Source organism: Chlamydotis macqueenii, chromosome 3, assembly GCF_036417535.1.
Source record: "Chlamydotis macqueenii isolate bChlMac1 chromosome 3, bChlMac1.mat, whole genome shotgun sequence".
NCBI lineage: Eukaryota > Metazoa > Chordata > Aves > Otidiformes > Otididae > Chlamydotis > Chlamydotis macqueenii.
In genome coordinates this window covers 105,746,418-105,764,760 of record NC_141558.1, presented here as the reverse complement: position 1 = coordinate 105,764,760, position 18,343 = coordinate 105,746,418, and the positions used below count along the sequence as shown (strand labels likewise).

The window sequence follows — 18,343 nt, the reverse complement described above, 5'->3', positions numbered from 1 at the left end:
TGACAGAAAATGGGACTAAAATTGCATATATACTTAGCATTTAAGATTTAAAGCAAAGGGAAAAACAATCTGAGATGTTAACATCTGTGTCTAAATGCTATGGTGACAGGCACGGTATGAATACAACACACAAAAGCAAGCTATAAAAACATATTTGATGGGAGAAATGCTGGCAAGAAAAGAGAATCGCAAATTAAATGGTACCGATGGTGACCCCCAAAAAGTTCAAGAGCCAGGTTTTATCTAGCTCAATTTCCCTTTTCTAAGGTTAGGATGGCATCAGCTTCTCTGAGCAATTTTGTACTTCGTATTGCAATTCTAGTAAATGAATTGCAGGGGCTAAAAAAAAAAAGAATGTTTTTCCTCAATAAGACAGAATAAAGAAGCTGTGCAGAAGCAGACTGCCATTTTGATGTTCTCTAGGAAACTAGTCGATGGCTATGCTGTCATTTGGCTGATGCTACTGTGATTTTAGAACAGCAGCACTCCAGTCTCCTTGCTGAGAAGAAACGCAAATCAGCAGGTCATCTACTGATTTCATTAAAAGTTAATAGATTGCAACATGCCCCCAAGATTTTTTCCAGCACTGATGCTTTCCTCAACTCCTTTCAGCAGCGCCTGTCATTTTGACATGCCTCCTTTTGAGCTATTTTGGGCAGCTGGTAGCACTGAACCACATTCACTCAAGCGCACATTGATCTCTCACTATGTTCTTATTCTGCCTTATTGATTAAAAAGAAGTCCCAGTTTTCTTCCCTGAATAGTAGATACAAACAATTCTGTGAACTTTCAAGACTAACAGAACCCAGCTATCTATGGAGACCCTGCTTTAAAATTAGCAGGCACTGGTGTCCTCAGAGGTGGGAGTCGCATAGGAGGTTTTACAGCAGTGAGGACATTTATGAAGGGTGCGGTGGTTTTTCTGATGTCTAGTAATACAAGATGTTTTTCCACAATTGGAGCCCTTACAGAAGGTATTTTTCAATAACTCCTCTTCCTACAACCCACTTACATGAAACTTGAAGGGTCTGAATGATCACTGAGATTTCTGTATCCTGTTTGAAGTAGGTTCAGTTCCACACCAGAGAGAGAGAGAAAGGGAGGTAGTGAGGGGAGAGGAATGGGATATAGACAGATAGACATATCTGGGTCATAAGCACAGCTTATTTTCCATAGAAACCAATATAGGCAATGGGTCAAATTTCCCTGTTTCTTGTGGTCAATAATATCTTTTTAGCTGCAGAAGTGGCCAGCTTTCCCTCTCAAAATAAATCCTCTGAAAGCTCACTTGGCTTCAGTAACTAGCTTAACAGTATCTCTTGGAACTATTTAATCAAGGGTTGAGTACTTTGTGTGTTAAATGCTGCAGCAACATCTAGTTGCCAGCCAGTCATACTAAAGGACAACAGTGTGATAGGTTGCACATTTGATCTTCAGCTAGGTAGTCAGATTGTTTCTCTGACTAGGAATTATGCCCTGCTGAATACCAGCAGCCAAGATTTGCAGATGCGGCATGGGGCAGAGGTGCCAGTAGTCTTTTACAGTGATATAAAGCAAACCCCAAGGTCAAGGTGGTGCTTCTCAGTGCATTCAATCCATTTTCTTGGGGTAATGGTTACTGCAAAGTCTAGAGCAGGTGTAGAGGTTGACCTTGACAAGTACAGAATAACAGAGATGCCATAGCATACAACTCATCCAAAGCATATACACAGGGGTGACCAAATCTAGCTGTTTCTGCAGGTGCAGTGAGAACGATCATTATACCAAATGAAAGTCTGGTAGTCAGTTACTGAATGGCCTGAAATCCCAGATAAAGTATTACTAATTGCATGGTAGAACAATCAGAAAGGGTATCAAGTCAATCTGACAAGGATGCCCTGAGCTCTTGTGATAGTCACTGCTAGAATTGCAGCAAATGCTGCTAAGTTCATTAGCAGTCTTAACGGCTCTAGCAATGCTTATGCTAACTGAAGGGGAGGAGCGGACAGACTATGTAATTTCTTCTTGGTAGAAATTTTGCCATCTTTATTGTCACTGCTGTTGAACTGAGCCAAAAGATACAACACTTTTCACTCACCCTAAACAGCATTGGGATGTATGTTTGAGTATGTACCTTTAATATCTCTGCATGCTGCCATCTTACTCTCCACCACACTCTGTTCCCCTTGTGCCCTGTAAAACGGGAATGCATTTGGAGGGACACGTTCCTACCTGTCAGGTCAGCATTCGGCCACCAGCCAAGCTCACAGGCTTTACACGTGAATTCATCCTGAACAAATTCATTCTCCTTGCAAGCAGTGCAAATCCAGCAGCAACTCACTTCTCCTTTCCTGATCACCTGTAATGCAAAAGACATCCTCAGCTATGCTCCTCTACAAGATAACACAGAAGCCCCCCCAGTAAACAGATACCACCTGCACTGTTTAAAATGTGCCACACACAGGAATCCTGTCATATTTCAAAGAACTAGAAAATGTGAATCTTGATTCTGTATCTACCTCTACGTATTAAAATTTGTGCTTAGGAGTTCAAGGAGAATCTCTGATGACAATTCTGTTTTGTTTTGGGGGGAGCAGTTCTGAGTTAAAAGTACAAAACCATTTTCCCTTTGATACAGAGGCATGGTGAGTGTTATACTTTCAATCAAATTTGAGAACAGGCTTAATCTGAGAGATAGTTCAGGTCAGGACAAGTAGCTCAGCCCACACTTAGTATCTATTGCATAGTAAAAAGCAGTAAACAAAGTAGAAAGTTAGAACAAAAAGTGATTCATGCATATACATATATGCAAGCACATGCACACTCACATAAATTCCAGTTTACATGGAAGTCTCTTTTGGGCTCATTACACTAGTGTAAACAGGACAAGGAGTAAGACAGGACAAGGGGCAATGGCTTTAAGCTGTAAGAGAGTAGGTTTAGATTAGATATAAGGAAGAAATTCTTTATTATGAGGATGGTGAGGCACTGGAACAGGTTGCCCAGAGAAGTTGTGGATGCCCCATCCTTGGAAGTGTTCAAGGCCAGGCTGGATGGGGCTTTTCCTGGTCTAGTGGAAGGTGTCCCTGTCCAGGGCAGGAGGGTTGGAACTGGATGATCTTTAAGGTTCCTTCCAACCCAAACCACTCTATGATTCTATGAAATAGAAATTCAAATAAGAGCAAAATGGGAAATATACTGCTAAAAGGATGTCATGGGTCCTTGTAGAAAATAAAATTAGTATGTGGTGACCAAGGACATGCTTTGGAACTGCTCTTTTGGAGACAAATTTCCCTAAAAACTCTATCTTTCTGTGCTGTGAAGGCTACTAAGTGTAATGATACAATTTTGAAAAGATGGTTTCCTCATCTTGACTCCTAGTTTCATTATGCTGAGGCTGAAAGAAAGATTAAGGATATCTGCAGCTCACAGGACTCCAACAAAGACTGGCTGTTTGCCAGAAAGGAGGAATCCAGCCTTCTCTCCAGGATCTTCCTATCCATCTATATGCAGAGCTAAGTGCAGTAGTGAAATACAAAATGTTTGTTTTATTGAATGCTGGCTTTGTGGGCTTTTTCTGTTAACATTTCCTCCTGCAGTCTGTGGAGAGAGTCCAATAGACTTCAATAGGAGCTGAAGCTGGCATTTTGTATGCATGGTGTTTACATATACACATACACAAACTGCACAGTCTTAAAAAACAGGGAAAAGATGTTTTGGAGGGTTGTTTTTGGATGTTTTGGAGGGTAGTAAATACCAATAATGTTTCCCCTCCAAGATTGTTGGAGTATGTCACTACGCCTTTGCCAAATCATCAATCACTTACTGCTTATAAGTAGCAATATAGAATTAAAGAGCTGCAAATGTGCTTATTAAATGAAATTGGAAAGGAAGGTCTGCTCTAAGGTGATTTTCCTGAATGGGCTTCTTGCCATTTCAAGTTTACTGCATCCATACCATTTTGATAGTAGTGGAACATGTTTTTATGTCATCCAGACATGGCAGGTGGCAAATTATTTGTAGCTTGATACAAGTGCTACTGTTTGGTAAACACAGAGTGATTTCATTTGTGTTTCCATACCTCCTGTTGTGAACATGAGATATGAATAGGCTTTTTTCTTTTTTTCCCCCCTCCTTTTTCTTGCAGGTGTTATTGCTGGAACAAAATACTGGTTTCCCATGGGTCACGTTATTTGCAGGATCAGCTCCCAAGTGAATCACAGCCACTGAATGTTGTAAGCAATGACTAAGTGAAAATCTTGTTCTTTCTCACATAAGGTGAAATTCAAATCCTGTCACACTAGAAGATTCTGCATCACTATGAAGGGCAATTTTAGAAATCCTGGGTCTGTATATGGGATTGTAAGAGTAAGATGTTAATCTAGGAGTCTTTCTATACTTTTGGCTTTCCTAAAGAATGGGAAGTCCTATCCCTTGGTTTGAAAGAAGCTTGCTTGTGTTTAGGGAAACATTTCTATAGAAGAAAGAAATTATCTGAGGCACACCTTAATCTGGCCCTTCAAGCAAGGCTCGCTGCACACCGATCGGACCATTCCGCTCTTATTCATCTGAATCCTGTAATCGTCAATGTTGAGCACGCCCTCGTGCCAGGTCCCAATGAGGACGTAGTCGTAGTGGTTGGGCTCTATGTACTGCAGGTTCATGATGTCATACCTGCCAGGGAAAAAAAGAAAATAAGTCACTGTTCTGCAACACAAAGGATAAAAATTTACCTTGCCCTTCTCCTTCTGCCTCCATAATTATTCATGTTATCCCTTAACACCAGGGACTACAGTTTCATGGAAACACAAAATACCGTGGCATTTGCAGCAGAATCATGGGAAATGACAGCTCTGATTGCCGCGCAATTGCCGATTGCCTGCCCTGCTTACATAAAACTGTGGGTAAAAAATTGTGTGTCTAAGAACTGCACACCAAAGACAGCAAGCTCTGCTAAAGATGTACATGTAGGCACTGTCTCAATTATGTTTTTTGTCAGCCATTTTTCAAGATGTCTTTAACATTTGCTTGGTGCCTACGTACAGGTTGGTTGCAGTATAGTCCCTGCTGGGGTTCATGAGTAGAAACACTCAAACTAACTAAACTGGTATGCCATAAGTTAACTGTAAGCACTAGTTCAACTATTTATATTACCCATCCCAGTGAGACTGTCAGGAAAAGTTAGCAACTCAGACACAAAATTTACTTCCTTGCCCTAGGCAAGTAGGAGAGAACTTCCCAAGTCTAATGTAAAGGAAGCACAAAATACTGCAACAATAAATGTTCAGCTTCCCTGCCTGCATCATTGCCTTCCATGTGTTTGACCTCATGTGTGCACGTTCCTTACTGCTAAATATTCTGTTCCTTCTTTAACTTGCAGAATATGGCTTGTGCGAAGCAGTGATTAACTGTGGTGATTTCTTGGTAGGAAGTAAGCAAAAATGGGAGAATGAATATCGGAAAGTATACAGAGAAGATGAACCACAAAAGAGGCTAGTACAGCCTGGCCTCTTAAGATGAGAAGGGAGAGGGCTTTGTTTAAAAAAAAAAAAAAAAAAGGACAACAGAAAGAGGGCTGAGAATCAGAAATCACCACTGGAGCTGAAAATTACAAAGCATCTTCTGTTTTCTAAGCCTGGGAGTTACTGCCTTGTTTTTCTCTACTGGATTGTCTCAGTCTCTGGGGGGAAAAAAAAAAAAAAAAAAAAAAAAAAATCTTTTGTTTATAATGAGCATTGCTAATCTGTATGTGCTTTAGGAATGAAAGGTAAGCAAAGTATGAGCAATAAATAAAACTGGGATCCTCAGCTGTGGGCAAAGAGACATATCCATTTATTTTGTTTCCCTTCTGAGGTTCAAACATGCAAAATTTCGACTCTCTCTGCACTTCACAGAGGAAAGAGGTGCTAGAATTACTCTCTAGATGTTTGTTTTTCTTAATTGAGTCTTTAAATAATGTTTAACTAGAGAGATCCCAAAGAAGTGCACATTTACAGGTATACTTAGACTTCAGTCTTGCAAACATGGCACGCTCAGATTATGTCGGTATCACTGCAGAGCTCCACTGAATGACATGGGAAGGGACTCTTGCCACTGAGCTCAACAGAGCTGCAAGCAGGAGGCAGCTCCATTCGTTGACAATCAGCTTCTAATTGAGGTGCTGCTTAGCAAAGGGGTAGATTTCAATTCACTAGGAAACAATGCCTTCTTACATCTCAGTTCTTGCAAAGGAAAAACATTTTAAAAGTAAAGCTGTTTTCAAGACTGAAGAATCAAGATACCAAGAAGCAATAAGGTCTGGGCACTTTATAATGTAGACTCAACAGAAAGGAGTAAAATTGAGCAAAAATGAATGTATGTCTTCTCCTCCTTGGATTTCAGTGTGGATTTTTAGTGGGTTTTAGTGTGACCTTGTGTTAGACTGATACAAAATCAGTTATGCTGGGCTGGAAAATTAATTCAGGAAGGGGAATAAAAGATTACCAAAACCTCACATTCCCTTAATGGAATTTTTGAACCTGCACAGTTTATTTTCATTTTTGCAAAAATATATTACAAGGCAGAGTGGCATTAATGCAATATCAATCAAGATTTGGCAATTTCAGGGATATTATTTTAGGTTGAAAGCCATTGTTATGTTTTCTTGTAATACTGTTCCCTTTTCTATCAGTTATCTGCCAAAGAATAAAGTACGTAGACTGAAAGCTCTTACACAGCCTTGAATATGACAAGTTGTAGTACAGTGTTTGCAGCTTTGATATGCAGCTTGAATTTTAAGTGGAGAAATGTGATCAAATAAACACACTTGGTATATGGAGATGTGCATAAGTTCTTTATCCTTTTGTTCTTTTCCTTAATGAAAATTTCTGCTTTGAGGAAGGATGAGTTCAGTGCTGGAATACCTTCTCCCATCTCCTTACTCACACAGCTTTAAAAGTTTTGGGCTGCATCCAAGCTAAAAACCATTACTCCAAAAGAAGTGGGTTTGATAAGAGTCGTGAAGCTCTAAGAGAGCAAGGACCATGGAGGCAGCTGGATTTCACATACATATAGCAGCATTTACTGAAGCCATCAAAACATTCTACAAATAAAATGATTTTTTTCTTTTAATAAAAGGGCAAGCTCTCTGGTATATTGGGAAATGATGTGACCAAATAGGTGGTGTCATAAGAACAAGTTACTTGTGAGGTGAGCCAGACCATGAGCCAGCTGGTCACAGGCACTCTTACTCTGGTTCGTTGAGATGGCTGAAGTTACCTTTCCCCATAATACCAGGCTGACAGTAAGGTTTGCTATCCTGGCAGGCAGAATGGAAAACAGCAACGGTGAACAATGCTGGGATGTAACTGGCCAAAACAACAACCCATGGAGCCAAACTCCAAAACAACTGTGTATATTTTAAGACACATTCCTTTATATACCATATAAGTTTGAAGTGTTTGCATTATGCATCCAATAATTTATTCAAAGCATTGGGGTTGATTGAGTTGCCATATCTGAAGCCAGAACAGCTACTGGAAATTTTGAACTAGATAGAGTTATATGGGTCTACAGCTGAGTCTAGTTAGGGTAAATGGAACAATGTTTCTGTTCACCCGTGAGCCTCAAAGTTTCTCCACCCATCAGAGGTCCAGTGTCAGGACTGAAAGTTCTCCTGACAGTTGTCACATAGCATTTTATGGTCAAAGGCCAGCACAAATTGTTTGTCTAGGAAAAGTAATTTTTTTTCATACCTGCCATAAGCTAAAAGTAGGTAGTTACTCTAGAATAGACAAGAGCTCTCAAACTCGACCTCTCCTCTGCCCCTTGCATAGGCCCAGAGAAGGATGTGGTGTTGACTACTGCATCCCTCACACCTTCTCCAGCCATTTCTGGGAATTTGAGTGATATGATTACTATTGAGAAAGGAAAAGGGAGTCAGCCAGTGAATGTAAAAAGTTCAGCAATTTTACCAGCGTGTTCTTAATGACAGTATAGCGATAACATGAAGCTGTTGATTTTCCAGAGCTACGTTCACATCGCTTTTCCCAGAGGCAGTGCAGTCAGTTAAGTGACTGCATTTACGTCCTTCTGATAAAGCTCTGCTTCACATTTCTGCATAAAAGCTCTTCAAAGAAAAGATTCTGCACAGAAGAAATAAACCTTTGAAAAAGTGCTTGTTTTCTAATCTCGTTTTGATAAAAGCTTGAAACTATGATTTGAGCCTGAGATAGAAAAAGAGTTATATCTAAACAAATTCTTAAGGTTTGACAAAGCTGTAAGGGGTTCAAAATAGGAAATTAAGTGAGTAGTAGGCAAACATAACCATAAGCATCTCTACCTGCTCTACCCATGATGATTCTAACTAGGAGCTTGAGAGTCAACTGCTCGAAGAACTGCACGGATTTTGAAAATAAAGTATGAGGAAGGTTGCTGCCTTCTAAGATGAGATATTGATTTATTCCATCTTGTGAAGTTGATTTGTTCACATGATATGGTAACATATTATCAAAAACTTTTCACATATTCATGTGACATTCTTGCGCCGACATAAAAAAGCTAGAAAACTAGGAAATTGCAGATCTGGCTCTCTTTACTGTATCTAGATGTTGTATGTGGTGTTTATCTTTTCATTTTTCTGAGGTACAAAAGCTCTTTTGGGTATTGATACCGTGGTATGGTATTCACTACAGTGAATATGGTATATTCACTCATCCACAAAGAGCTGTGGAAACACTAGGGTTAATCTGGAGCTAAATACAATTCTGCATGGGTATAAACTATTGCTGACATACAAAAATCTGACAGCCTGTACAGATCACACTTCACATACAGATCACCATTCCATGATACGATATTGCTGATGTCATAAATGCCACAGACTGATACAAGGATTACAGCATAAATAACTAAAAGGTTAATTAAACTTTCTTGCCCAAACTTGCTAACTCCAGCTATGAAAACATAAGCGAGCCACAACAAAAAACCCTACCTAAAATAACCCATCACAAGCTAAATAGGCCAGGGAATCAAGAGAAATGAACCTTGCTATAGACCAAAATGGTAGATGGAATAAATTCTATCATCCTGACCTGCTCAGAGAAATAGCCTGATATAAAAACTTTCCTGTATTTTGAATTCAGGAACTGTTCATTCTAATTCTATGCTTGGTACTGATGAGAGTTGCGGAAATGCTCTCAGGTGACAAGATAATAAATAAGATTTGGGCTAAAATTGGAAAATTACACCTAAACATCAGACCAAATAACTAACAGGCAGACAATGCAGCATGTGCAAAGCTGGAGTAACACTTTTACAGAGATAAATAGTGTGTAATAAACTTAAAGCTACACTAAGCAGCAATTTCTCTGTATTATCTAAATGATATGTACATAAAATTTGATTTATGCATTTGTGTCCGTAAGTATGTGCTTGACTGTAAGGCAATTTCTTGCCTCTGCTTTCCAAGTCTGACTTAGCTCGTCCGTATCTTTGACCAAAAAATCTGGATTATACAGAGCTCAATGAGAAGACCAAGCTAATCAGCTTTTTCTTACTATTTAAATGTAATGAGCTGTTTAAACGTATATGCTGTTTAATTATAACAAGCAATGCAAATAGCAGATAGTAAAAAAGTTGGTCAGTTTTGCTAATAAAGGCTAGTAATAGAAATAAGGGTTGCTTTAAGGCCACTGTGTTTTACAAACACTCTTTGAGAGCGCATGCCAGACTGCAAACCCTTGTTTATCCCAGAGCACTCTCTTTGTGCAGTGTTGGCACTCAGATGCATTTATGCAATAAGCCCAAAGATGGAGTGAGAGAGTCTTTTATAACACTCTAATAACTCAGTAGGAAAACTAACTTCAATGGAGTAGCCCCTCAGTAGGTTTCAGCTAATAACAGATTGTGTACTTCAGCAGCTGAATTAAACTTATTTATATAAAAAAACCCAAATTCAAAAATAAACCCATCTAGGAGGTGTCTCACTTAAAATAGTTGGACAGAGCTCAGAGAACTAAATGAAGAGAAAAGATTTCTGTCAGCTGGCTTCCATAAGAGAAAAAAGGTGACATCCAAGTCCACAAAGTTGCAATCTCACTGATTGCTTGGGTACATACTGTGTTTGCTAGGGAGGGGGAGACAGCAGCAGCTACCACAGCTGGGATTTACCAGACCAAATGAGTGGAACAGTACCTTCTGGAATAAAAAAAAAAAAAAAAAAAAAAAAAAAAATTGTCCTGCTCTACTCAGACTTATCTTTAAACCCTGAGACAGCTGAGCCTATTTGGAGTGAAACAAGTTAAGGAGAGCACACAGGATTTCACTAACCAGAACAAGGATACAATGCTACATCCCAGGGGCACTTGGAACAGCAGAGATTCAGTTGGAAAAGGATGTGCTCTACAGCCTTACCTTCAAAACCTGAGCAAGTAAATGCTTTGTTAATTTCCAAGCACTTATATTAGGCTTTATATGAATTAAGACCCTGGTGCTGAGCCCCAGTGGTGGCTCAGATACCAAAAGTCTACAAAGTATAAGGTTTATCGTCTCCTGAAACACTAGAGGCCGTGTTGTAGTTCCTGTCTCAATTTGAGCTGTAGCTATCATATATCACGTGTTAACAGTGTTATTCCCGGCTATTGGTAAGATTAATCCAGATAACTCTGTCTGTATCTCACAGTACACAGGCCGTATGCTTCAGCAAAACAGCCAAATAAATCCCCATCCCCAAACCCGGCAACATTTCCCCTTCCCAACATATGATTTAATTAGCTGAGATGAAACATCTCTTTACCTTCCAGGGGCATCTCCCTTTTCATCAAACCAAACTTCTTCTCCAGAAACACCGATGAATGAGGATTTGAGGAGGAACTCCAAGAGCTTGCTGCCATCAATTGGCTTCATAGCATCACACAGCCCAACATGTCCAGGGCAAAGGGAATGATGCATATTTTGGAGCCCATGAGCCATAGCATATATAGCATTGATGACAAATCCCATTTTACTGTCCTGCACATAGTTTTCTTCTAGGCTTTCATTGCCTGAAATAGTAAGAAAAGAAAGTGTTGTTATAAACAAAGATGAAATAACATGAACATATGGAAAAGCAGTATGAGATAAAAAGTTTTCTTATTTCTGTCATAAAGGTTTAGAAGAATAAATGAGGTGCCAGCCAGGGATTTTAATTAAACAAAAAAAAAAAAACAAAACCACTTTTTTTTTTTTCCCCCAGAAATCTTTAATTCATTGAAAGTGAAGTACCTCATGATAAATCACCAGTTTAATCAAATTGTCACCTTTAATTTGTACTTTTTGGAATTTCTGTTTGTCATTCCCCAATGTTATTTATCCTAAGAAGGGTTAAACAGCCCAGCATTAGAACAATGCATTTCAGGCAGAACAATTTTTTAAAGCAATTTGCTTGTAAATTTGACTTTTTGTCACACTAAGATTTTTTTTTTTAATCTTATGTTTTTGAGGGCCAATAGAGCAATGTCCCTTTCAGCATTAATAAGCAAACAACCTAAATCAGCATAACTTCTCGATTTATCAGAACTAATAATTTTAGCTAAATGTAGTGGTAGGTATGCCAATTTGAGATCGCTACAGAAAGTCAAACGAAGTTCACCACACTAAAGGACTTTTTATGTAACTGCAGCTTAGAGGATCCTGTATGAGCAGACATTGAGGTCTCTGTCCACTGAGCAGAAACAATGTGGCAGTGAAGGTTTTCCCCACATGTAGGTCTTGGCTCCGATCTGCTGATGCGCAGGCACTGCCAGAGGGTACCATTTGTGGTTGCACTTCACATCAGACCCCGCTGGGTCCTGGGCCGTTTCCCCACTTCCCGTCACGACCTGCTGAACACTGTCAGCGCCTATCCCACACCATGGCTGACCTGTGCTGCGGGAATCCTGAGGGAGCTGGAAGTAAGAAACCTCCCCGTTTTGTTTCTTTCCCTCTGAGTCATTTTATTGCAATATGCCCAAAAATGCAAGATGCTTTTATCTGTAGACCTCCCACGTTACTCGGTGTTTAACAGGCACTCACAATCCAGTCTCTGTTACTTTGTCTCAGTAACACCTTGTCTACGCTAGGGAAGTAGGACGTGCGAGAGACTAGGTGTTAACTGACACTTCTCAAATCCAGGTTGGAGAAGACAGTTGTCATTTTAATATGAAGAAAAGAGGAAAATCTACAAGGTCACTGGAACTTTCTAGTTAAAAAAATAGTTCCTTTCCCTAACGTAGGTATGATACGGCTTTCAAATCAAATAATGAAAACCATCCTTACATTTATCCTTGGAAAAGGCTCTGATTTGGTAGGTCTTTTCAGCTTGTTTGCCCCTACAACTCAAACGTAAACTGGGGATTCATTAGGACAGTAGAGATCCCAGAAGCAGGTTTCTTTCTCTGGGCCTTCCTTGCACAGGACGTTCACTGCAACTGGGCAAGAAAGCCTCGCTTCAGCAACTGTGCTGCAAATGAGCTGAACATAAAAAACAGTTCTGATGGTGAATTAAAAGAAGCCTTGTGAAAGTAGCATAGTCTAAGTTCATGCGCTCCTCTCACTGCCCTACATTCTCCGCCAGCACCACCAAGGAAGGAGCAGCTGGAGAAATATTTCCTGGAGGCAATGGATCCGTTGTTTTCTTTGCCGGAGAAGGTTCACAGTTCCCATTCAAATGGCATAAAGCCAACGCCAGTCAGATCCACACTCAGAAACACAGAAAGAATAGAAATCTCATATGTAAGATGACAGAATATTTACCCAGGAAAGCAAAATGACTACATGTACCCTCACTTAGGTACTGCATATAGTACATACAGCGTGGTCTAGACATATGTTGCCTGTTACTGTGCATTCTGTATTGGCTGTCTCTAGGTGTGTTTCATCTGCTGATTAGTCCCTTAGGATTAACACACTGTGAATTTACCACTGATTCTGCTTTCTAGTAGATACAAAATAAATGTGTTCTCCATCCCCATGTGAAAGATAGGCAGGAAGTCCCTGAGCTCGGCACGGCACTCCTCTCTTTCTGAAGCTTCTAGGCAACAAGTTACAAAAGAGATCACAAAATGACTGATAGGGCACAGCATTCACTATCAACTGTTTTCTACTTGAGAGTTTATCTTTGACATCTCCTTAATTTCTCAAATAGTTTAAAATAAAGGAATGTAAACATCAGTGACACTTGCCGGAGATAATGATAGCATCCATATGTGTTTCCTGAGGCAAGCATTCATATGGCTGCCAGAGGCAGAAAACTACATGTAACAGAACTTGCCAATGTTTTAAAAAGAGGCCATTTCCCTCAAGTCTGCATCAATTCAGAAAAAAACATGCATTTGATTTCTCGTATATCAATATAATATGCTGTCATTGCTTAGCCCAGCTCAGGACCAAGCTATGCAGTGTCTCTCTCTCACTTCCCTCACCCTCCAGTGGGACACGGAGGAGAACTGGTACAGAATAGAAGGCAAAACTCATTGGTTGAGATATAAAAAGAAGCTAAGAGAACAACAGAAGAAAAGAAAACAAACAGACAATAACAGAAAACACTTAAATATATAATTTACAATAGCTCACAGCAGATCCTGATGCCTAGCATCCTCCCAAGTAGCAGGAGCCTCCCCTCAGCACCCTCCTCACTTATGGTGCCACATGGTGTCCCATGGGGTGGAACAGCCCTTGGGCCAATTTTGGTAACCTGTCCCAGCTGTTGGCTGATTGGTAACCTATCCCAGCTGTGTTCCCCAGCCACAGGGGCCACCAGCTCCAGTTCCTCTCCCAGCTCAGGTGAAAATTAACTCTGTCCTGGCCAGAACCAGGACATATGCATACCTCCAAAGAGAATAAATATTTGATGGTGGGAGAGTTTGCTTTTGACTACTTAGGAGTGGACATCTAGCTTACACTGAGGCTTCAAGCATCTAGTCCCACACTGCAGAGGTGACTGCCTTAACATCACCTAGAGAAATAATTGTACTGTAGCAGAAAGCAACACGAGAAGCATCACATGGTAATGAATTGACTACAGAAGAGTAATATAAACATCGTTATGTGTAAATCAGACATTTTCCAGTAAATCCAGTGTGAGAAGTCATGCTTTACCTAAACTTAACTTCCTGCAGTCAAAATCCATTTGATTTCATTTTCATCATGATGTTATCAAAATAGAATCATAGAATCACAGAATGGTTTGGGTTGGAAGGGACCTTCAAAGGTCACCTAGCCCAACCCCCCTGCAAGAAGCAGGGACATTTTCAACTAGATGAGGTTGCTCAAAGCCCCATCCAACCTGGCCTTGAATGTTTGAGCTTGTAAAAATTCACTTATGACAAGCAGTAAGAAATGTGCGTTTTTTAAAAAAACAAATGAAATCATGTAATTATGTTCAGCCAGAGACAGAACAGAGGGAAAGAGGCAATCCATGTTCAATTAAGTTTTCATAGGAGAGCTTTTCAATAAATGCAAGAACTATATTACATTTGTTATGGGGCTTCTCTGTAAAGTTGTAGTTTTTCTCAGAAGGTCTTTGAAATGTAACAAAGGGCAAAGCACAACTCAGGACTGTGAAACTTTTATTTTCCCTTCCTCTCTCATCCTGTGGAAAAAAAAATACCATTGATCTACAAAGACTAATTTGAACACTAGAGTTTATTAACATTAAATATAGAACAGTATTTTGTTAGCTTTTTTAAATTTTATTTTAGGGACCTTAGCTTTCACTAAGCAAAGAAAAATTGTAAGCCCTGTGAGTCCTGGATTAATTGAAGTCACTGAAATTAGGTTGTTACTTTTTTGCATGACCTTGAAGAACTCAGGTGCCCTAAATTTTATACTTACTTATTTTTGTACTGGATGCAATGCAAATCTTCCTTTAATAATTTCATTTTAACAGTTCCTCAATAGTTTGGGTCATTTTTTCTTATTACAGTTTTGGTTTTTGTCTTTGTTCCTGTCAGTTAATATTAAAGCTGAAAAAGTAGGGGGGTATATACACACATATACTACTAAAACAAACAAACAAAAAAAGCCCAAACACCACACTGGCTGCATACAACTGAAAAATGCTCCCAACATTGCCAAAAGTAATACCTAAGAAGAGAGGGAAGGAAGACAGGAGACACCAAAATTTCATTAAATTCACTGCGAGTCTTTCCTTTTACCATAAAGTGCCTCAATTCTAACTAATATCAGCTTCAGCTAGCTACTTAGAAGGACCTGAATCTAAAGCAACCATTTATTTAGTTAGTGCCTTTGCTGTGAAGTCAATGTGGGACTAACAATGTTCTTGAGAGCAGAGCAGGTACTTGTGCAAATCCTTCTTGATAAACTGAAATTAAGAAAAACTATACTATCAGAATTATGTCTATAAATGAATTAACTTTGATGTATAAAGATGCTAATATTCAATAAGAAATTAAACACAAAGGATTATTCATTTGCAGTCTTCAGAAAGGCTAGGGCAGAAGGAGTTTGGGATGGAAAGAAATGTAAAAATATTTTGGTTTGGGAATCCGATCATTACTTAGCCAGTTGGTAAATTTTGAACAAATATGTACATTTGATCAAGAACATAGTTTGTTCACATATGACTCCTGATTAGAATAAAAAGTCAAAATCTGTTGAATAAAATTGTTATAAATGAAAATGTTTCATCTAGAATAGGTAGATAGTTTTATGGTTTGTTACTAACTGTTATCTGCTGGTCACATAAAAAGAGATATTTTGTCTTGGTCCAGTTAGCAACTATTAAGAGAGCTATCATCTTTTCTGGTGGTCCTGACAGAGGTTTGAAGGTCTCAGAAATTGTATACACTGGCTTTTTTATTTGTAGCAGTCCTTCCTGGGATTGATATGCTTCATGGGTAGGCCATATGAGATTTTAGCTTGTTGTGAGTTACAACATGGTGATGAGTTACATTCAATACGAGTGCTCATTTAAGAAAAAAAAAAATATTCTGGAAGCACAATCAGGGCTAAGTTTCACTGGGAAGATTAAATAAAGAAATCTCCTGTAATTGGGTTGCATGTGCGACAACTTGGCACAAAGCCGTGCCGAATAGTAAAAGAGGGCTCCCCCACAGAATGCAAGGGGTTACACCATGAACTAGTAGAGCAGTACCCAAGTCCCTATGCACAGGAGAGATCATGGAGGCATGATCTTATGCTCTTTTTAAATCCCAACATACAGCACCTTAACCACATGGAAGCTGGAACTGGCTTCCAGACACTAGAACTGGCTTCCTAGAGAGGCGGTCGATGCCCCAAGCCTGTCAGTGCTTAAGAGGCAGTTGGACAATGCCCTTAACAACACACTGCAACTTTTGGTCAGTCCTGAAGTGGTCAGGCAGTTGGACTAGATGGTCATTGTTGTTCCTTTCCAATTGAGCCAAATTTTAAAAAAAAAGATTAAAATGACTCTGAGCAAACATGCAAATCTGGCTCTGTGCGAGTTTGTGCTGAGATCTGCTAGCGACATGGCATGTCCTTGGAGAACAAGTCACATATCTTGCAGTGTCTCATGTTAGAGAAGACCTGATAAACCCTGACCGCAACAAATTTGTGTCATAGGATCTCGCAAGGAGCAGAGCAGAAGGCCAACATGCTGAACTGATCAGTCATTTCAAATCTGGGTCTCTAAAGGTAAGAGCTAAAGATTATTCTGGCAGCTAAATGACACATGAAAGGTGATGAACAGACTTATCTAACTGTGATTGTAGAGGGATTTTAGGATATTTGGCTTCTTAAAAACATTAGAGGACTTTTATTGGGATGCTTAACTATCTAAGTATGGTTTTATCTCTGAACACACAGAACTGAAAATTCAATCAATTCTGCATTTCTGTTTTGTCACTGATTCCTTGAAATATACATTTTTTAAAATTTTATTTAGTAATGGTTAATACTTTGAACAACCATGCCAAACTAAGACTGTATGAAATATTTTTTGCAGAGAGTTTCACTTGTTTAAACTCATTTGCTGTTTTTCGTTCAGATATTTTACAAATATTGCCAACTTACTCCCTCTTACTTTCTATTTATAATATTTCTTACATTATCTAACAACAAAGATAACAACAAAATTATTTAACAAATTTCACTATAAGGCACTGCAAAATGAATAACACCAATTATAATGTCTCTATATGTAACCAGTATAATGATGGTGTGTTCAAAACCTGCGCACTAACTAGCTCTTCTCTTCATATCAGCTTCTTAATAACAAGTGCATTCTGTTCCTTAATATTGTATGGCTGAATGAAATCCTCAACTCCTGATTGTATAAAGAGGTCTTTTGTTCACGCCACTGCACTCATTATGCCCAAATGTAAGGCACGGGTAATAAGTCAGATTAGTAAAAGTCAATTATTCTATATGAAAACATCCAAATATCAATCTCTTTCAGCCCACAGTCAAATATACAGCTACAAGAATTTCCAAAGTTGTGTTTTCAGAAGTAACTGCCTGTTTTCCAGGCAATTCCAGCTGTAGCTGACTGCCTGTCGGGGAGAGGCCAGGAGATGCTACCTGGTGACCAGAACAAGCAATTGTGGATCAGGGCTGTAGGCTTCACTTGTGGTGGGTCATCTCAACGACCTTGCTGTCTCTATGTGCAAGTTAATGGGACTGAAAAAAAATTGTGGAAAAATGATATATTCTTATGTGTTTTACCAAGCAAAAAGAAGGCAAAAAAAAAAAAAAAAAGCTTTGTTTCAATATCAATTAAAAACCAACTTATAATCTTCACAAGACAGAATGATAGGCTGTGATGGTTTAGCCAGAATCACCACACAGTTTCTCGCTCACCCTCCCCCTCCCCAGGGAGATGGGGGAGAGAATTGGGAAGGAAGGAGAACTCATGGGTTGAGATAAAGACAATTTACTAAAATAAAAAGGGAAAACTACAATAATAACAGAATAGAAGGATATTAAAAATATACAAAGTGAACAATATGTGTTTTCTCACCACCCGATGTCCCAATGACCGATACAGCCCGTCCCACGATCATGGAAACAAAACTGAGCAGCAAGCAAAGGAGCGAAAGGGAGCCAACAAGGTAGAGGGAATGATGACAGCAAAACAAGCAGGAAAGATGGATGCCAGGAAGGCAGATACCCACCCTCGCCTGCCCCCATGAGCATGACGTTTATGGCATGGAATACTCTCTTTGGCCAGTTCGGATCAATTATTCTGTCTGTCTTTCTCCCAGCTTCCTGCATCTGCAAATTAGCGAGACTTGGAAAGCAGGATGGTGTCCTTAGTCTCATTCACAAAAACAGATATCATCAGGGTGTTTATCAACATTCTTCACACACGAAATCCAAAACATACCAGCTACTGAGAGGAAAAATTAACTCCATCCCTGCCAGAACC

General features: G+C 39.4%; 1 protein-coding gene across 1 annotated transcript in view; it reads right to left on the bottom strand.

Moving 5' to 3' along the window:
* Positions 1–18,343, bottom strand: part of GRM1 (glutamate metabotropic receptor 1) — a 194,471-nt gene that overhangs the window by 36,430 nt on the left and 139,698 nt on the right. Inside the window, exons 4-6 of the mRNA XM_086744895.1 lie at positions 10,754–11,000; positions 4,485–4,653; positions 2,212–2,338 (exon numbers count right to left, since the gene is read on the bottom strand). Of these exons, the coding sequence (XP_086601021.1) occupies positions 2,212–2,338; positions 4,485–4,653; positions 10,754–11,000 (543 nt within the window). The remainder of the gene's footprint in view (positions 1–2,211; positions 2,339–4,484; positions 4,654–10,753; positions 11,001–18,343) is intronic.